This window comes from Brachypodium distachyon, chromosome 1 (genome assembly GCF_000005505.3).
Source record: "Brachypodium distachyon strain Bd21 chromosome 1, Brachypodium_distachyon_v3.0, whole genome shotgun sequence".
Taxonomy (NCBI): Eukaryota; Viridiplantae; Streptophyta; class Magnoliopsida; order Poales; family Poaceae; genus Brachypodium; species Brachypodium distachyon.
In genome coordinates this window covers 40,221,268-40,242,656 of record NC_016131.3, presented here as the reverse complement: position 1 = coordinate 40,242,656, position 21,389 = coordinate 40,221,268, and the positions used below count along the sequence as shown (strand labels likewise).

The window sequence follows — 21,389 nt, the reverse complement described above, 5'->3', positions numbered from 1 at the left end:
TTTAAACTAGAGAAAAAAAGGATTTCAGTCCGGTCTTGGCGGTTAAGTAGCTTTGAGTAATGTTTACTGCAGAAAGACAATGATAGTGCCACACGTTTTAGATAAATTAAGAAATGAAGCTTATGAAAGGGACATGCTCTTTAAGGAAAATGTTAAAATGTGGCTCAATAGGGAAATAAGAAAAACAAGAGTTCCGTGGAGAGAGATAAAAGTATTCCATCCGTTTCATATTAAGTGTCGAAATATTACATGTATCTAGACGCTTTTTAGGTACAGATGTATCCATATTTAGGCAAATTTGAGTTACTTAATATGAGACGGAGGGAGTATTACATTTCAATTCTGGTTTAAGATTGTTTCCGGGGAACTTGAAGTCGAAGTCTGAAGGCCCTTATGAAATCAAAAAAAGTGTAGAGTTTAGGGGCCGTCAAGCTAACTAAGAGGACCTGGAGTTCCATTGATAGCCAACGGTCCAAACCTGACAGATGAACAAAAGTCTGTCGAGCTCTTCGGAATCATCATGCCAGAAGAGGTGATAGCAAGGAGGTATGGCCTCGAACCCTCCTTAGAGTTCCCACTCAAGTCTACCCTTGTGCAAGTAGATTGAGTGTTTATGTAAGTAGATTGAGTGTTTTTGCAGTCAGCTTGAGCTGGTACTGGTACCGCACCTCCTCAACTGTTCACAGGGCTGCTCGTGCACCAGCAACGCCGCAACGGTACGACCGACCGTGCTCGCACCGCGTGCCAACAACTGTTTTGTTAACTCTGGATGCTTCTTCGACTCCGAAAAAGAAACTTCTGCAGCTCAAAGGTAAGCTTGTATGCACAGGCTTCCCTTCGGGGAGTTCGGGAGAGCCTTGGTTTTCTTCCGATTCTCCTTTCCTTCCTAATCTTTCTCAACAAGTCTAATCTCGCAGATTCTAGGGTTTTTCACCCTTTATAAAGCCAAGGGAGGAAGTGCTTGGCTCATTATCAATCTGACATGTTACCTTGTCATTTTCATAGAGATCCATAAGCAAGGATGACTAGTATAAAAAACTAATTTTTTTGCGATGAATTTGGAATAAATTTGTACAGATGAATGTAAATAGTATTGAAAAAGAAGAGATTATAAACAATGTACCCATATGTGTAAGGTCTAGTTTGTGGCCAAGGTGAATTTGGAATAAATTTGTACAGATGAATCTATACCAATATATTAAATTGGAGTTGGTAGTGATGGTACGACCACCGCCGTACGTCATGTCATCAAAATTATGGCCAATATGTCACCGCTCGTTATTTCTCTCGACCCGAACGCCCCCAGCGCCCAACCTGCTCGATCCCTTCCCGACGCCTCACCCAACCTGCTCCATCGCCCCCGCCGTCGCAGCCCCCTTCCTCTCTGGCTACCCCCCCCCCCCCCCCACCCGCCTCCCTTCTCTCCCCCGACCTCCTGCTCCTTCCTTCGCCTGGACATCGCTGCTTTTCTCGCTACAATTCGCGGCTTGGCCACTCCAAGCATACCGGCCCCACGCGAGATCCACCCGACGACCGCAGTCCGCAGTCCTAACGCGTGATCCAGAAAGTGGCCGTCGTCCGCCATCCACGCATGAGATCCAGTAGGTGGCCGGCCATAGCTCAACCATCCGGCGAGTCCTTGTTGTTTTCGTTTGTTGTGGTGCTTTGTACTAATTGACGGATAATTCGATAGCTAATTGGGATGTACTCCCAACTTGATTGATGGTAGCTGCTATGGATAATAGATAGATTAGTGTTCTACCATGTGCATGCTGTGATTGGAAATTAGCATCTACTGATAGTTCGACTGGATGCTTGAAAATTAGCATCTTTTTTCTATGGGTTCCAGACTTTTGGATGTATACAAATTTGCTCTATGTTTTGAACTTTTGTATTGGATCTTTTCTTGTTAGAATGTGAAAATTTGGTACAGAATTTGAATGATGATTTATTAGTGCACGGGATCATCTTTTTAAGTGGTTGTGACGTGTGCATTGGGCCGTGGCAACGCACGGACATTTCCACTAATGTAAATAATATTGAAAAAGAGATTATAAACAATGTACCCATATGTGCAAGGACTAGTATAAACGATGAATTTGGAATAAATTTGTACAGATGAATGTAAATAGTATTGAAAAAGAAGAGATTATATGCAAGGTCTAGTTTGTGGTCGTGCTGAGGCTTTAATGCTCCAAGGCCTAGTTTGTGGCCAAGGTGAAAGTTACATGCTCTGTACAAGCCTACGCACGGTATCACAAAATCTGTAAACTCGCCAAGCTACTCGCATTGGTGAAGGTAATATCAGAACAGAGCGTCAACTGCTGAGTAGAAGCAACTACATAGACGTCTTTTAGAGTGAAGCCACGAACCACAGGCAAGATAAATCCATGACCCAGCCGTGAGTTCAAATAAGGCATGCATACGGTGTTCAAGAAAACCCGTATCACTCCCTGCAAACAGAACATGTGTGATGATTTAATTAACCAACCACAGATCGAGAATAAAACATTAACTCACAATGGTGTTCTGCACATGGGTATCTGTTACTATAATAGGCTGAAATAAAATAATGAGCAGTAGCCAGCCAGAAGTCAATTAGCAGTAATAAAAAGAAAAACTAGAGAAAACAGATGGTAGCATACCTGAATCAAAGACATATGGAAGTTTCCGATTTCACTCCACTTCATGGCAAGGGAGAAATTATCTAATTCAACACTACCATATACTATATTGCCTGATGTCTTCACAACTCCGGAGGCGCTTACTACCTGCAAGGAAAGGAAATCATTCCAGTCGTTAGAATCCTTAAAAATATACGTGAAATTACAAAGCAGATGTTGAGGTTAACTGGCTGGCAATAAAACAAGTAATAGTGGCAATGCAATCACAACACCATAAATGAAGATCAGAATTTGAGGTTTCTTACAATAGAGATGCATGCTACTGGAACCGTCTCCGTGCCATGTAAAACATCAACTATCATGTCTGCATTAATGGTAGCGTCAATCTTGTCAGACATAATCCTCATAATTGGGGATGAAGCCGTCGAAATGTTTAGAACCATGGCGTCATTTGGATAGCTCCAGTACAAGCGAGGAATGATAAATTTCCAACTGGCTGTATTCAATAGAGATTGATCAGGAACTTTGTCGACAACCCAATGCATGGAGCCCGCCTGAAGGGGAAAAAGGGAATAATGTAAAGCTCACACGGTGAAACATTATTGACGTATACTATTTTAGCACAGACAAATATGTTTGATTACCTTGAAGTACACCTCTAATGCTGAATTGAAAACAGCTTCATCAAGTGAAAGCAAAAGCATTTTTGATGCCCCACCACAAGATAAAGAAAGCTGGGGATTCTTCTGAAAATTGCTAGTCCTAGCAACTGCAGAAGTAAACAACCCATCGATATCGAACTCAATAGAGGAATTTCCGTATTGTGGATCATTAACAAAAGTCATGTTCAAAGCAGTGACATTGTCCAGATTGACACTCCTAGGAAGACTTCGAAGCAACAAGTCCAGTTTTGATGTGCCTTCAATAATATTTTCTGGTATTACCTTTTCCACCGCAGCTCTAATATGGTCTTCAAAAGCATTTATGAACCTTCAAAACGAAGGCCAATAAGGTAAATAATTAAACTAGGAGAATTTTGCCTCTTCACATGCTTGAGTATAAAGAAAGAGAAAAAAAGAAGACAACAAATAAAATGCCCATATATGCTAATATTTGAGCATGAGGCTGACTGAAGCTATATATGCAATCTCATTTATTGATTAATAAATTAGGGTCATGCCCAAATGGTCTCAGAAGACATAGAAAATGTTGGATTAAAACAGGTCTCACTTGAAATCTCACAAATTTGGTTTCTTCCCTACTGTTTTTCTTCAGAAAAAATCTCACAAAGTTATGCTGCACCACAAGAGAGATCATTCGGTGCGAACTTCACGCCCTCAAGTGCTAACATACGATTCCAACTTGTATTTTACATAACAGCATTTTAGGAGATATATATATATATATATTAAAAGAGATTCACAAGGAGAGCATACCCTTGATAAAACCATGATGCTCCACCATCCAGAGATATCACCAAGTCCTTCACATAACAGCCACACTTCGAAACAGACAGAGCCAAACTTCCATTGTAATTCTTGATTTCCATGGTTATCCCAACTTCCATTCCTTGAACCTTACACACATAAAGGATTCATGAGGTGCTTTCATCTCAGTAACCTAAAGTGTCTTAACTGGCCTATGAGGTTTGCATGGTACAAAAAAGGGGATACCATCATGAGTGTCATAACTAGAGCATATCTTGAATAATATGAAACATTACCTATCATCCAACTGGAAGTCCGGAAGTTAATTTGAGATTTTAAGACCACATGAATGGTAATACAGACAATTATGAGACATATTCCTTGAGCATAATAAATCTAAAGAAAGACTGCGAGTAACTGGACGATGATGGCTAGTGTTGTGGCACACTGGATCATAATCTTCTAATGTTTACGACCACGATTTGATTGTTCTCACAAGAAAAACAATAGGCTTCACAGTATTCTTCAGACAATTCAAGTAAATTACAATTGTACATAACAACGAGAAATGACATATCTGATAAGTGTACTGGTCTCCAGCCAGTATCCACTGTATCATTGAGTATCCTAACTATTGAGTACAATTATTACACTAGATGCCTCCTGCCTACTTCCTTTAACTGGCCAAAACCAGCAGCATATAACAGTAGCCGGTCAATTAATGATTTTTAAAACCCTGATGATGAGGATTTTGACACATCTTTTTTATGCAAAACTGTAGGGGAGGCTCTGACTGAAAATTATCAATGAAAAAACAGGAACTATACAAGTATTTACAAATGACCAGGGAGATCCCCTTTTCGAAAAAAGTATTTACAAATTTTATCAACATATTGTTTTACCTCATCAATTCATGATTGTTTTAGCTGAGTTAAAGAATAACTGTGCAAGTCCTTCACATTTAATTGGCGTTCAACCCATGCGATATATACGTAAATTGATTGAGAATTAAATACTTTGAAAGAATTAAACAACTACAGACCTGCAAAATATTAAACATAGAACAAGAAGCAGCTTTTGCTATTTGTGTTAATGCCTCATAAAAAGAATAATCTCAGTGGAAAAAAATAGATACAAATTTTTTTCAAAAAGTCTTTTTTAGCGGATACACTTAGTAAGTATCCAAATCTGGAAATCGAGCAATGTCTATGGAGGAAAGTAAGCAGCTTGGTTCGATGGAGAAAAGAGAACCATGAACATGAGTATGTAAACTAACTGTGCAATCAATCTACATTTATTTCCCATTCTTTGAGGCACTAAAATAAAGAGGTTGCTAAGAACTAACTCACATTGCTAGCAAGGTAAGCTGACAGCATGTAAATTTATAAGGTAGTACTAAAGGTTAGCGGCCACACCGAACTCAGTTCACAAAAGTAGAGTTAGGATTAGGAATACCCCTTCCCCGAGAGCACATCAATTCCACCACAACGTGAAACTAAATGTAGCACAGTTATTCTGTTCCTTCCAGCCAGCAACAACCAGAGGAAATTAATCGATTACCAGGATCGAAGCGGTGCCGCTGTCAGAGATCTCGATGGGGAAGTACCAAGAGTCGTAGGAGTAGCTCCAGGCCATGCTGATGTTAGCGCTGATGCCGGAGGCGACGATAACCAGGGCCGAGTCACCGGGGCGGATGGCGGAGTCCTCCCCCACGTCGAGGTGGAAGAGCGTGATGTTGGAGACGGCGACGCGGATGCCTCCGAGGAAGGGCACGCGCACAGCCTTCTCCGCCCCCGGGAGGCGGAGCGGGGTGAGCGACCGCACCGCCTCGCCGATGAGCACGTCCTTAGCGAAGGTCAGGCCCTTGTCGGCGATCACCGCGGAGACGTGCGCCTCGCCGCCGGTGGCCGCGGCGGAGGCGAAGGGGATGAGGAGGAGGAGTAAAGGGAGGAGGTGGTGATGGGCCGCCATGGCGGGTGGGGACTGGGGAGGAGGCGGACAGCGGAAGGAAGAAGAGGAAGGTGGGTAGCCGAGAACAACAGTCCGGGGAACAAACGTTTGGAAGCTCGGCCTCCGTCGATTATGGAATTTTAAAAATCGAAAAACATGATTATTACTCTCCCCCGTTTCATAAAGGTGGTACGGATTTGAACAAGAATCTTTATGAAGTGGAGGAAGCAGCAGAAGATACAGAAAATTTTCGAATAACTTCTACGTCTACATTTAAATATCCTAAAAATCTAAATAGGATTGTGCATGTATAAATTTAGTTAATAAATCATTCAACATGAGAGCTACACGCAAGTATTTTATGATTTTAAATAATTTTGGAATAACTTCTACGTCTACTATGTATGCATAGATTTAGTTAATAAATCAGAGAGCTACACGCAAAAGTCACATATGGGCATCCATTTTATGATTTAAATCCAATGAGTTGCGTCAATAACAAGTTTGGATAAATTTTATTTGCCCATCATCTGTTCACCTCCTTCTGTTGTACTCCCTCCGTCCAATATTAAGTGATTCAAATTTGTCCAAATATGAATTTATCTATGCTTAAAAAACGTCTAGATACATGTAATAGAAGGTCACTTAATATGAGACGGAGGGAGTATATAAAGATCCTCATCTCGTTTTTATGCCAAATATTAAATGAATTGCAAAACACTGAGATGGTGGCCAGGTTTTCGACCGGTTCGTGCGGGCCTATGGCCGATATAAGTATAGAAACCTGGTGAGAAGCTAGCTATTTCGCTCTCGCGCCTCCTATCTCCCGCGTTTCTTCACGCCAGATTTCTATACTTATATCGGCCATAGGCCCGCACGAACCGCCGAAAACCGAACCGGACCGCATAAGCTAACCCATTTTCGAGGCTAACATGTGGGGTCTGGGTTTTAGTTCGTTTTTAGCCGCGTCGACAACGAGATTACGGTTTTTCCGCTGTAGTTTAGTCCACGTTTGTGACAAAAACCAAAAAATATTGTTTTGCGTTACGGGTTTGTCGGGAACAGGGTTTTGTGATATTTACTCAAATAATACGAGCTTTTTTTTTTCACATTTGCTATTTGTCATCTAGCTGTTTTCCAATTTGCCGTCAGGCAGATTTGTGTCCGTTTGATTCTAAAGTCCAGCACGAATCTTACGGCTTGCTATCGGGCTGTTTGTTTTCGTCTTGTTGGGTCTAAGGGCGGCCCGGTTGCGATTTTGCTCGCCCGATCTGCGTGCCCCTTATTTTTCTATTTTTTTCAGAGCGGTGGTTGTTTTGTTTTGTCTCTTCGTCTTTCTTCTACCTCAGGCGGAAGATGTACGGAGTGAATGATGGGGGCGGAGGAAGAGCTGAGCATCGTCGGCGTACCGGGTTCGTCCGTTTTCCCCCATTCTCTCCCCATGTGCGCACCGTTTCGTTCTGTGTGTTTCGATTTTTGGTCGCGATATTATTCCTCGAGCAAGCTTGTTTCGATGCTTGGTGAGTGCCATGTCTCCTGCTATTTTGATAGAGGATCCAGTGGTTGTTGTCTTCGGCGAGAGATTTTGCTCGGACTGCTCGTGAGTTATGGAGTTATGCAAGTTGTTGTGGGTGCTAGCGGGGACGATGTGCAGTGCGGAGGGGGAAATCCGGATCTATAGGTACACGGGGTTACGCAGAGTACGATTTTTGTGTGTTCGTTGTGATGCTTTGCCTATCCTCTGCAGTGTAGCTGGATACCACCCAGGCTTTGTGCAAGTTCATGCATTGGCCATGGTTACTGTTAGTCTAATTCAGGGAATGCCACGGTTGAAATATTATCTTGCGGCATTCCTTTTGTGTCAGGGTTGTTGCTTTGTGGCAGGTAGAGTTTTGTGGCTGGGAGAGGGGTTTTGATTTTATTTTATTTTGGAATCAAATGGGTTCATCTGGAAGGGGTTGTCTCAGCTCTTTCCTAGTTTCAGTCTGAGCCATGTATTAAGTACCTGACATTCGCCTTTATTTTCTTTGGTTTCTATTAGGTTATTATTAGCGCAGTCTCAGTGTTTGATTTCATCAGTGTTTCATCAGTTCATAAGAGTCTATTGACCAGCAAGATTGTTTCATTCTAGTCTCAGATCTTCCCTAGTTTCAGCCTGAGCCATGCATGTATTAAGTACTCCCTCCAATCCTAAATTGTTGTCGTTGTTTTATCAGTGTTTCATCAGTTCATAAGAGTCTAAGTTGACCATTAAGATTCTTTCTCTTCGGTCTCAGCTATTTCCTTGTTTCAGTAGTTTATTACTTTATTTCTTTCTCAGGTATTAAGTACCTGATTTGTTTTATTTTCTTTGGTTATCATTAGTCTAGTATAAGTATTAGATTTTGTCAGTGTTTCATCAGTTCGTAAGAGCCTCAGCTACTTCCTTGTTCAGTAGTTTATTACTTTATTTCTTTCTCAGTTATTAAGTACCTGATTTGCTTTATTTTCTTTGGTTACCATTAGTCTAGTATCAGTATTAGATTTTGTCAGTGTTTCATCAGTTTTATAAGAGCCTCAGCTATTTCCTAGTTTCAGTCTTTATAAGTTCATTTCTTTCTCAGTCTTTTCTGAGTACATATTTTTGCCTTGCTCGTGCCTGTAGTCTATCTTTTTCATTCATGTCCTTGCATGTCTTGTTTCATTCAATTAAGTCTTGCACTTAATTAATAAAGCACCTGATATAGCATTTTTTAAGCCCATCTACAGGTCTCTCTTGTTTATTACCAAGCTTTAGCTCACTATACTATTGTTAGTACTATTAGCCTTATGCCGAAGTCATTTAGGCGCTAAAGCTCAGCGTATATCTAAATTGTCTCAATTTAGTCCAGGCATGTTCTCAGTTTTTGACTTAGTTATGATTCAAACCACCCTAAGTCTCGATTATATTCTTGCCCGCAATCCACATTTTGGGTCTATCTTTGCTTTACTCAGTTTCAGTTTTTATCAGTCAGTAGCTTTTGTAGGAAACATCTCTTAGTTTCTGAATTCTGGCTGATCGAGCAGCAACCAACATAACTGCTTTTTGTTCTGTTACTCTATAGGTACAAAAGGGCCAGATGCTAAACTGCAGTTCAACCTGAGACATTTTTGAGAGGGCACTGGGACCTGCTGCTGTTTTTATTTTTGAGCTAGTTAGGGTCATTGCCTCGCACCACCATTTTCTATTGCTCTTTCAGTGTTTGTAGCATTTTGTTTCCCTTATTAATGATTATATTTTTTTAGCAGCAACACATCCCTCCCTATGGCTGGTAAGAGTTCTGTGATGAGCAAGTAACTTCCATATGGTTACGCTGTTCTAACTAGAAGTTCTGTGACATCAAGCAACACTTCTTTTCCAAAGATGCAAATGAACTGAAGAATATCTTGTGGAGCTGAAAATTTCAAGATCCTTACATTCTTTCTTACTGTATGTTTAGGCGTTATTAGTATGTCTTTTTGTTATGCATACGCTGTGACGGGACATGGCTACTTTGTGAACAAGAGAACAAATCTTTTTTGCTTTTGTGAGCTGCTACGAGACCTGTGACTGCGCACGGATATTTTTGGGTAACAAGAGATTTTTTTTTTTTGCTTTGTTTGGTTTATTTTGCTAGAAACGTGGAAGCACCTAAGTATCTAGCAACAAAGGTTGCAGGAAGAGTTTGAAATGTTAGCACCTATGTTTGGTGTAGCGCAAGAAGTCAGCTTTGTCTGGGCCTTTTTTTTTCTCTTGCTATTTTTTCTTTGCTTTTCCCTTGTTTTGTGGCCCGTCAGGCCGGCAATTCTTTGTTTGGGCTGGGCTCGATACCCAATAGTGTGTGTTGTTCTGGGGTAGAAAAGGTCGGACCCGTTAATTTCGCTAGCTCACGTCATGATGAGGGACGGGCGGAGAAAAAAACTAATGCAGGGTTGCAAACTAGTACTAGCAAAACTAGCTGAAACAACTGTGCGTTGCAACGGGACAACAAAATAAAATGAAATGATATACTCTCTGCCACCTAGAGTACCCAGCGTGAGTACTAAAACTGCTCTTGCAAATAAAAAAGTAACTTCAAAAGTAAGAAAAATATGTAAGAGTACAGTGTAGGAAAAATTCATTAAATAATCAGTTAATCGCAACACGGAAGACATGATAGGGTTTACAAATTACAGGCGCACACAAACTACTCGTATATGTGCTTCTTCAAAAATGTGAAATGATGACATGGCAATGTAAGAGACACGACATATCACATTTCAGAAATAACAACAGGCAAACAAACCATACCAGGTTCACGCTCCGCTATCAACTCCAAGCTCTTTACTTCTGAGGCTCTGACAAACCGTTGAGAACCAAACCACACAATCTTCACTGGTGTAAATTAGTAGTACTCCACTGATTTAAGTGGGCGTGTTTGGATGCCCAGAGGGCCGCAGCTCGCACCGCACCGGTGATGTAGCGGCTGGGTTACAAGCACGGGAGATGCAAGCCAAAGCTGCAGTCCGCTGTTTGGTGATTCTCGACGCGGCCTGCAGGAGCGGAAGATGGCATGGCGGACCGGACGCCGCAACAGTCGTCATTGGAGCTGGAACTAGTCGAATAAATGGCGACGGCGGCCCATGGATTTGAGGACGCCGACGAGCGCTTGTAGAGGAGGAAGGGGAGGAGGGACGGACGGCGGAGGCGGGAGGAGCGGCCGAGACCGGCGGTAGGCGCCGGTGAGGAGGAGCAACGTGCGGTGGCGGCGCCCTCCTGTAAAGGAGGAGGAGGAGCCGATTTGTGAGCGGCGGGCTGCTGGCGGCGCAGGAACGGGCTGACGGGTGGATGACGGTTGAGATGGAGATTGGAGCGAGAAATCAATGGGGAGGAGCAACGGGAGAGAAGAACGATGCTGCAGCTTCTTTGGGAACGAGGACCGATCCGGCTGGAGTTGGAGAGCGCCCGCTTGTCCGACGCCGCAGGAGTGGGAGCGGGCGACGGAACCGGAGCGGAACTGGCGGCGCTTTGAGGACAGGAGTGCAGGGTTGTGCGGAGGGGAAAAGTATAAGAAAAAAACGTTTCGCATCTTTTCTTTACGTGCGTCGGGCGGGGTACGTGATTGGTGCTAGGGACGTACGGCGACCGCCAAATCATCACCGCCAATTCTAATTTAATATATTATTAGTATCATATATTATTAGTATCGAGGGCAGATGTCAAATAGTTTTTTTTTTTTTTTACAGCCAAACGATTGTACGACTTCCTCTTCTGCAAGACCCATAAACCATATGGAAACAACCGCGATCAGAAGCCGAACCAAAATTCGGCATTTGGCACGCCCCCGCCGATCGGAGAGGGAGCCAGGCCGTGGCGGAGGCGGAGGCGGAGGCAGCCGACCGATGCGGCGGGAGAGGCGGCTCTACAGCCTCCTGGGCTTCCTCCTCCTCCTCGCCGTCGTCTACCTCAACTGGTTCCCAGGACGCGACCCCGCCGCCCCGGGCGGCGGCCTCAAGCTGCCGGTGCCGTGGCTGCAGCCGCGGATGGCGTTCGCGGGTCGCAATGGCACCCATTTCGTCGACGCTGCCACGGGCTCGCCGCTCTACGTCAACGGCTGGAACTCCTACTGGCTGCTTTCGTCGCGGTCGCCCGCGCTCGTGGCAGAGATGCTACGCCGGGGCCGCCGCATGGGCCTCGGTGTCTGCCGCACTTGGGCTTTCAGCGACGGCGGCCCTGACGCGCTCCAGATCTCCCCTGGCCGCTTCAGCGAAGCCGTCTTCCAGGTCCAGATCTCCTCTTTAATCCCCTTCTCTCTCCCGCGAACTATTTGGTGCCAGTCATGCTATTGAGGCTGCTCTTTTGATCTATGTATGATGCTAGTACAGAGCCGCTGTTAAAAATGGCGTGGGCACATATTTTGTGTTGCAGTAGCCATTTCCGGGGGCGTTGGAACATGGAAAACATGTTGATGCTACAACTGGGACCGTTCGAATGTGCTCATGCAGATCCTCCAATAAAAAGTTTGCAGGCCAAACACACTGCTGCAATTTAATTGTACGCATATTTTGTGGCGCAGGAGCCCCAATTTCCAATGCATGCAGTGTCATATCTGATGTCAGATTGGATTATGCTTTATGCTTTGGTAGTCTAAATCCATAATTCAGTAGATTCCATGACACCCTTCACAGTAAGACCACCATGTTCCAAATAAATCCAATGGTTGGCCTCTGGAGTTTTTAGGAACCTAGCTATCTTTTCTCTCAAATTGATTTTAAAACATCGTGGTGCAATTTCTTTTGTGCCTTGAGCTGGATAGCTCCTTTGGTCAACATCCAAATTCTGTCTCACCTATAAACACAGATCCTTCCATTAGCCTCCTTTCCTTGCCGAAGTATCTATTTCTTAAGCATATTCTAGTGGAGTGTTCCATTTAGGCAAGGACATTGTTGTGATATAGCATGATGATTGCACCTGATGTAATGACCGCAAACTCATATCTTTTTCTGATTGGCTTAGTTAATTACTTAGCATTTCCTGATTGGCCTGGTAATTACTTATTAGCATTAACAAGTTCTGGTCTTGTATTGTGGCCATCACTCATGAAATAAACTGGTAAATGGTGAAACTCTCCTAACCAAATGCCCTGTTTGTTAGCAACAGCAGTATGCTTGTTCGACTTGAGCCATACTGCATCACATGCATATGAGCCATCTTACTGTGCCATGTTGGCAATAGTAACTTGAAAATTTCAAACGGGAAATTGATATGATCGATTTTGAGTTATAACAAAAGCTAGTTTAAGACTAATCCTTACATTTGCATAGTTCTCTTATGCATCTAGAGGCATGGTTGGTTAGCAACGTGAAGGGAAAACCTGCGAGCTCTCAAGGTTGGTAGTTATTTGACTTACTGAAAGCATGAGTTTAAAACCTTACCTTCCACAGTTCCACACCTTATTTGACACATCCCATAGCCTCTAATCAACATCCCATCTCAGCCTCTAATCCATTTTAGATTGTACACATATGTCCATTATCTTCCCTTTACACACTTCGAATTAATCAGCCCAGTTGATTAAGTTGCCGCAGTCTAGTTTTTCTGCCCGAACGATAATATTTCTTCAACACAGTGCGTCCATTCTGTTTACAGCTAAAAGAAGAATCTCTGAGAACGAATATTTTCAACAATGGAATGAACATGTACTTCAGTACTTGTACTGTAAATTGCAGTATTTTGTATTGGCTAGTATCATACATGGTTAACTTTAATCGCTACAGCCATTAGACTGAGTGGTCTGTTATGCCTCTAGGAATCATATCGGCTTACAGTTTACAGTTTCACAAGTGTGAACAACCCACTGAATATGTATACTACCTCCGTCCTTTGTTTTTTAATTACTTCTATCAAGAACCATCTTCATTTTATATGGTACATGTTGCTAATAGTTGGCGTGCAGCACACCTGAGTAATGCCACATAGCTATAGTTCTCTGACAAAACGACAGTGGCTAACCCATGATTTTGAGAATCTTATGCTTAATGGAATGTGACCAATATTTTGTAATTGTTCAGAGTATGTAGTGGAGTCTAACTTTTTATGACTGTAGATTCTGCCCCTTTGCCTAAGATATTCTTCAGTTTGTTTTGAGTGGCTGCAGGCATCCATAAAAAAGTGTCCCTCTTTTATTATCTCAGCAGCTCAGAAAATAAGCTCACAAGCATATGCAATTTTTTTTTCAGTGTGAATATTAAGCTGGACTTTGTTCATTCCAGGTGTTGGATTATGTGATATACGAAGCTCGGAGAAATAATATTAGGTTAATTCTTTGCCTTGTCAACAACCTTGATAACTTTGGAGGGAAGGCCCAATATGTTAAGTGGGCACAAGCAGCTGGGGCTAACTTGACGAATTCAACTGATTCTTTTTTCTATCACCCAACCATTAAGGGTTACTACAAGGATTATGTGAAGGTAATTCGAGTAGCTTGACACAAACAACACCCTCTGTAACTGTCCTCAACTCACCACATGCACAGATTAAATAACACAAAATATACATTAGAGTTGAGAAAATACCATGCATACCGTTATTAAATGACATGCTACAACCACCTTGACCTCTTCCAAAGAATTAAACTAGGGTTAGAGAGTGGGCATATTGCATTAACTATACTTTTGATTTCCTCAATGTCAATGAACAGTTGTTTTGAAACGGATTCTGCTGAGGTTCAGGACAGTTATTCGAGACTGAGGGAGTAGGTTCATATTCTTTTTCAATGTTGTGGAGTGCTGCACTTACACATGTTAGTTTTGATGGAGGGGTTAGCAACGGCATAATTGGGTCAATCTACTTTCTTACGCAGATAATGATTTTCACTGTAGATCATCTCATGAGGGATTTAATATTAGATAAAATGTGTTTAAATGTGGATTTTGGCACAAATTTACACATAAATGTACCTATATTTTCATCAACCCTCGTTATGGCCACTAGTAAGTGGCTGCCATGACTTACGATGCCTTCTTTCATGCATATAGCTTGTAAACATGCTAAAAGGCACAAGGGAGTAATCTGTGTCTTCTATTCCGACTCTAATCTGTCTGGTACATAGAAAATTTGCAGCTATGTTGGCCGAAGCACTATTTAGAAATACGACGTTTCCATTTTTCTTCTTTTTGGACCAAATCGGGTGAGTTAATGGTCACTCACATATAATGTATTACCAACAGGCAATGTTAACTAGAAAGAACTCTTATAGTGGAATCACATACTGTGATGAACCTGCAATATTTGCTTGGGAACTCATGAATGAGCCTAGGTGTGTGTCCAATTCATCTGGTCCTCATCTTCAGGTAATGTAAATGCACTTTTACTTTTGACAACACTTACATTTTCTAAGCGAAAACGCTCAGCAGTTCAACCTGATGGTCCTTCACAGGCTTGGATAGCAGAGATGGCAGCATACGTCAAGAGTTTGGACAATAATCATCTAGTTACAGTTGGAATTGAAGGGTTCTATGGTCCTGGAATAGCTGAGAGGCTGGGCTTTAATCCTGGGGACTGGGCAGCTTCACTTTGTTGTGATTTCTTGCAAAACTCAGCAGTCGAGCATATTGATTTTGCATCAGTTCATGCTTATCCTGACAGCTGGTACATACCCCCCCCCCCCCCCCCTCCCACCACCACCGCCACCACCATCATTTTACAAAATATACCATGCATTGTATGCCCTTGATGCATTTTTTGTTTGCAGGCTACCAAAGGCAAGGATGGAAGAAAAAGTCAGATATCTTTCCAGTTGGGTTGATTCACACCTTAATGACAGTGAAAATATCTTGAAAAAACCTGTTCTATTCTCAGAAGTAGGTTACCTCCAGCATGCAAATGCTAATACCACAGTTGATAGAGATATTCTTCTGAGAGTTGTTTACGACAAAATCTATGATTCAGCAAGGAAGCTGCAGGCAGGCGGTGGTGCTCTTATTTGGCAGTTGATGGTCAAAGGGACACATATGTACCACGACAACTTCTCCCTGGTGGCACGGGATCACCCGTCAACTTATAAGTTGATAAAGGAGCATTCTTGTCGGTTGCAAATGCTGCACAAGAAAGAGGGTGATCCTGGCTGGCAATGTACAATACCACCCTAGGTATTTTGCCGCCATAGATACCGGAAAAATCCCCTCTTCGTTATACTATACAGAAACCTGTCGCAGAAGATTGCCTTGAAGCAAGTAGCGAAATGATGGCACCAAGGTTGTGCAGTTTGGCCCCACGGTCAATGGTGCCAGGCAATCGGTCAGGCTAGCTATTGTCAAAATTTCTGAAGTCCTAGGTCGGTCCTGAGGAGAATGAAGCCACCAAACTTGCTCGGCACCACAGAGGAGAGAGCCGACCTTTTGTTCTGGACAAACTAAACCTAAGTTTCAGAACAGGCAACTTGACAACAAGAACGGCAACAGGAACCCAGTCAGGAATCACTTGCAGGAAGACGTAAAGCATCAGCATCGGCAGAAGAAATCTGGCGGCCCACTTCCAAGATGGAACCGACGTGGAGATGCTAGGCATGACAACGGTGCTCAAAAGCAATTTGTGCAAATAAAGCCCAAACTACCGGGAAATTAAGTGTGGCAACAGCGTTTTAACTTAGAAATAGTGTTAGCCTGCTCATCAAAGTTGCCTGTGTTCGTTACATGGTTTTTGGATCCACCATATATATGCGGACGTTCCTCCGCTATGTATGTTACTGTTCTTTCTAGTTGCGCCGGTAACTCGTTAATTTTTCTTTCTAGTAAAACACATGGGTGATGGGTCTCTAAAGAGTTGTATAAACTTGGCGGACATGTACCCTTTACCTTTAGTCATACGTCTAGCATAATGTTAAAGTGGTCATACAACTCTTGAGTTTACAAGCTTTTGTGGCCAAAGCTGCACCAGTGGAGACAGGTCTGCTGATGTGGTGTGCTGACTTGGATTGGCGTGGACCTTGTTTACTTGGTCTTTGACACGTACAGTAGTATTTAAAAGTCAACCCATAGAAGAGGTTTGCCTTATACGGAGCACTCCATATTATTTATAAGCAAGAGACTGAAAAGAACGGTCTGTTCCGCCATTATATAGACCAGGGAGGGCACGCATTCTAGAATATGATACAACTTTGAAGACACGTGATATATATGCCATTTTACTTTGAAACATGCTCTTAATTTGCTTGGTCAAAGAGATGAAATACAATACACGCGCGAATTCGGGGACTGATTTTTTATCCACCGTCATAAAATCTTCGTCATTTTCATTATAGAGCACAGACGATAGAGATTATTTTTTCCCATACATATAGGTGCATGTCACACGCTCCCATTTATAGTGCCACCCATATCACCAATATTAAACCATGCGGCCGGTTGCCTTCTTCAACGAGACCAGGATAATAGGGTACTTGGCCTTCGCTTTCTTCATATGCTTTGCAACAATGGAGGCATACAACATGAACAGCTCATCGACGATGTCCTCGCCAAAGTGGTCTATGATCATCGGCTCCAACACTGCCCTTATGCACTTGGCGACATTTGCCCCGCTCCGGGCACAGTCAAGGACCACGTCTCCCTCTGAGTCATCTTGAGGATCCCAGTTGGATTCAAAGAGTCTGATGTCCTCAATGTTGAAGAGTTTATTCTCGTTGATTAACGCCTTCACTTCTTTCACTGATGGGGTGTAGTACGGCAGGTTGAATGAATCCAGCTTCTCCTTCTCAACACGGCCCTACCATATATGTTCATCCCACCATATAACGTTTAGAGTAAATTCCATTGCGGACCGTGTATTTATAAGAAAATGATAAAATTAACTGGATTTAAAAACATTGAAATACTGCACCACATTTAGCAACAAAATATGCAGTGTACTAATAGGCCAAACCAGGAATTAAGGTACCGACTGTAATATCTTGTGCAATGTGGTGAATTTCTTAGATCATATCTGTCCCAACCTATCATTTGTGTCAGTTACATGCCCTGATGAAAAGAATTCATTCTTATAGTTCAGATAGTATATATAGACTGCGGTGTTTCCTACTGTTTCCTTTCAAAAACTATCAGATAAGGACTCTCCTCAAGGATTAACCATTTTGTGAAGAGCTAGTAATGATACTGCCGATGTTCTTGGAAAATAAAACAAGATTGCTGTAACATGTGTACCTTTAGGACAAGAGACCGTAGGGATTTGGCAACCAATTCAAACAAGGTGCTAACATCCCCATGCATCATCATCTCTTCACTCTTTCGGCCTAGAAATGTTAGTAACACTCGGCCTCCACTGACAAGTTCTTCGGAACGCAATGCAAGGAACAACTCAAAGTCCTTTTGGAATTGTTCTTGGAACAGCTCAATCACAGCCGGTGGAGAGGTTTCTCCAATATAGATGTTGCCTTCATTGAGATGAGTGCCACTTGAGATCTCCTCGGGGACCTGCGTAAGGTACCAGAAAAATGACAGCGATCATACATAATGATCATTCATTCAAATTTGACATATACTATATATCATGCAGTTGTACTAAATTAGTGACACTTATTATGGATAGGAGTGAGTAATACTTTTGCACATTTACTATAGTCGTGCAATTATATATTATGCCCATTTTTTGAATGAAATATATATTATGCCAATTTTTTTTGACTGAAATATATATTATTCCCATTATTATGACATCAATTTCAAGCAGATATTGATCTTTTGCATCTTAACATTTTCACTATATATACATTGGAGATCCATTGCACCTAGAACACTGCCGTAGTCAGCACATCTTGCACTACCTAATCTTCATGTTTTTTATCATCATAACACCGCACATTATATTAAAATCTTGAGTTAGCGGACGCTGATGCTAAGTACTTAAAACTTGAACAATTCTTACGACGCCGCAGGAGCAGGGCAAGGGCAATATGCAAAACGTTTAGTACCTTAGAGCGCCACATGAGGGAGTAGGAGGAGTGGAAGAGATGGACGCTTCCGCAAGGGAAAAGCTTCCTGTAGTAGGAACCCGGCAGGCCTGCCACATAGTAAGGTGGCATCTCTTTCTCTCCCAGCCTCACCCCCAGGTTCTCAAAGTGTTCCAGAGACCGGAATACGAGGTTGAAGTCGTTGCCCGGCAGGTCATTCAGGAAGAACTGAAGCTCAATGGCACGCTGTGCTTCTTCTTCTTCTTCCCACTTGTTCTTATTATCAGTATAGGCCCGGATCGCGCCCATCACCTCGGAGACGACTAGCAGAGTGTTTGGACCCGAGGAGCAGCCGAGGTCAGCCACAACCATGGTACTCCGGGGAGGGAGCGACGTGTACAACTCTTCGACCGCCTTCCGGAGCACCGGCCTCGTCTCCAGTATGGCCTTCTCCTGCACCAAGAGATGGATCATTCGCACGTACGTACTATAAAAAGATGTATATATGCATGTGTGTAGAGAGGAAAGATCCAAACTTGGAGCCTGGAGTTGGCGGCGTAGCTGTTCTCTCCGTTGCCAGTCGCCATGCGAAGATCGCTCCCTGCCGGCATGGCTATTCTTCAAACAGGTGATGACGATTAGCTGCTTCACAAATCACACAAGTACTGTGAACTTGGTAGGTTCCTTGCCTGGACTACATAAACCGCAATGGCTCCATCATTTATAGAGAGCCCATCATGGCCAGCACAATAATATGCAACTGGTTGATAAATATAACTAGTATTTAATTATTTACACTGTCACTTTTACTAAAGGACGCTCTCAAATTGAGAAAGACCAACGACAATGACCAAATTAAGTACCCAATACATGTGGTTGGGAACATGACCGAGTAATTTGCGTGGTTAGTACTGAAGCATTCGTACTCCATAATGCTTGATGGCGGACCTGCAGCAAGTATCATATCAGTTTCCAACTTATGAAGTATATAACATTATCATTCTGGTTCTGAAACTTCAGAAAGCAGATACTCCTAAAATGAACATATAAAAATTTGTTTACGCTGTTGTTGCCATTGTAGTAAATTACTAAAAGAGGAAAACTATGAAATACACCAACAGGAAACTTTTGTGTGAAAAATGCTGAGCAAAAGAAGACACTACCCGAAAAATAGATTTTGCCAAGTGTGTCCGCTTTGATTATTAAGCTCTCGGCCAAAACAGAGCCAATGCCCACGGCAAACTGGGACCATGGTTTTAAATACTCCCTCCGACTGGTATTACTTGTCTCAAATTTGCGCAAATACGGATGTATCTATGTGTAAAAAATGTCTAGATGCATGCAATATTTCGACAAATAATTCCGGCCGGAGGGAGTAGTTGATTTTTGAGGGGCTGGTAGAGGGTTGGTGTCGGATAACAGGTGATATTGCGGGTGCTATGCCCGCATAGCGAATAAGTAAAAAGACTCATGATTTTAAGATTATTGAGTGTATTTCTAGAATATTAAGAACAAGCATGGCATCTGAAGTGAGCAAATTGTTTTTATATTATTCCTTCACTCACATGTCAGTACAAAGTATACAGACTAGTACAACATGCTCCCAATAAAACTATTTTTTCTTAGAACCAAATATAGCTGCGAGTTTTGATGTGAGGTGTAATTTCAAGAAATTAAAAACAGTCAGTTTTCACCCGATCCAAAAAATAGGAAATGTAGTGTATGGTATTTTCTACACCCCTACCAAATTTAACATTAGAATTCTTTGGCAAAATAGAAAAAGCTTGCTGAAAAAGATATGACAAACCTGCCATTTTGTACCGCAAACTGAAATAAATAGCGTCGAGATGGCACTATCGTATTAGCAACCGGAATAACGGGTATATCAGCCGCTATGCAAAATGTGGACTGGGTATAGAGGCACTCGGCAAAGGCCCGGACCACAATAAACTAGGGGCGGTGCAATCGTAAAAAAAACAAAAACTCGACAAAGATGATGGACATGTGTCTCGGCCTATCGTGGTTGACAACAAGGTGATGATGGCGCATCCATCGCTCCAACAGACACTTGACAGGCCTGGTAGTTACTTTTTTTTTTCATTTCCCTTTTGGTGCAAATTATGATTTTTTTAATTAAGCAAATTTATCAGATTAAGAAGAAGAAGCCAGAAGGCCAGTTATAACACCGCATAGCGGTTACAACGCCACCAAGTGGCCAAAACAAGCAAAAAGAACTAAGTAGCGTCCAGCAACCCACTCGCCAAGGCAGCTGTGAGCGACAACCCACTCTTAAGTAGCCCGGCACTCTCCCACCTCGCCGCTTCCCCGCGAACAAAAAGCAAATTATTATTTAAACCACACATTTTTGAGTTGGAATTTTTACTAGGGTTTCATTTAACATTAAGGATAAGTATTTACCACCCTCTAGAGTTATTTAATAGGAAAAAAATGAAATGATAATTAAAATTATCAAAAATTAATAATCTTTTGCATGGTGCCAAAATAAACTTTACCTTTTAATCAAAATTTATTGCCACGGTTGAAGCCTTTTATTATATAATGATGAAAGGTTTGTATCAATTTCATGTGCAGCAGTGTAGTACAGGTTTTAGTTTAGTTTGGAGGCACGAGGTTTGCATGGGATATTTATTAATAACAATATTTACAGCTTTTCTTGATTATATCTTAACGACAAGCTCTCTCCCACCTTGTTGAATTAATTAGCTAATTAAATCACGATAATTGCATTAGGTGGTTTGTACTCTTCTCGTGGTCTTTTAAATAATGATTTTATGAGCGAGATCGTGGATTGAATGGCAGAGAAGGCCGGATATTACTCCGTCGGAAGCGAGAACACAAAAACATGTAGGGTCGGAAGTAACATGGGGATGATATGGGGCGAACAACAATTTCCACTCGATTTAGACACTACATCAATCTGAATATATCATATAGTGACACAAAATTTA

At 42.3% G+C, this 21,389-nt stretch overlaps 3 protein-coding genes and 1 long non-coding RNA gene across 4 annotated transcripts; 2 read left to right on the top strand and 2 right to left on the bottom strand.

Annotated features, from left to right (window-relative positions):
* Positions 1–2,054: 2,054 nt before the first annotated feature.
* On the bottom strand, positions 2,055–6,116 carry LOC100841510 (putative BPI/LBP family protein At1g04970). The gene is made up of 6 exons (XM_003563863.4): positions 5,612–6,116; positions 4,061–4,200; positions 3,269–3,614; positions 2,930–3,178; positions 2,646–2,771; positions 2,055–2,453 (listed from the first exon to the last, which is right to left on the bottom strand). Exons 1-6 carry the CDS (start codon positions 6,020–6,022, stop codon positions 2,256–2,258), a joined length of 1,470 nt encoding a protein of 489 aa, XP_003563911.1. The 5' UTR covers positions 6,023–6,116; the 3' UTR covers positions 2,055–2,255.
* A 1,140-nt stretch (positions 6,117–7,256) lies between these two features.
* On the top strand, positions 7,257–9,612 carry LOC104581575. Its single transcript, XR_729591.3, has 2 exons — positions 7,257–7,413; positions 9,085–9,612. It is a non-coding gene; the product is annotated as an uncharacterized LOC104581575 (long non-coding RNA).
* A 1,662-nt stretch (positions 9,613–11,274) lies between these two features.
* On the top strand, positions 11,275–16,386 carry LOC100840709 (mannan endo-1,4-beta-mannosidase 6). The gene is made up of 5 exons (XM_003563860.4): positions 11,275–11,761; positions 13,751–13,948; positions 14,708–14,830; positions 14,917–15,128; positions 15,232–16,386. Exons 1-5 carry the CDS (start codon positions 11,381–11,383, stop codon positions 15,626–15,628), a joined length of 1,311 nt encoding a protein of 436 aa, XP_003563908.3. The 5' UTR covers positions 11,275–11,380; the 3' UTR covers positions 15,629–16,386.
* Positions 16,387–16,653: 267 nt separating this feature from the next.
* Positions 16,654–19,129, bottom strand: LOC100841010 (anthranilate O-methyltransferase 2). The gene is made up of 4 exons (XM_003563861.4): positions 18,957–19,129; positions 18,442–18,873; positions 17,675–17,944; positions 16,654–17,240 (listed from the first exon to the last, which is right to left on the bottom strand). Exons 1-4 carry the CDS (start codon positions 19,029–19,031, stop codon positions 16,866–16,868), a joined length of 1,152 nt encoding a protein of 383 aa, XP_003563909.1. The 5' UTR covers positions 19,032–19,129; the 3' UTR covers positions 16,654–16,865.
* Positions 19,130–21,389: the final 2,260 nt, after the last annotated feature.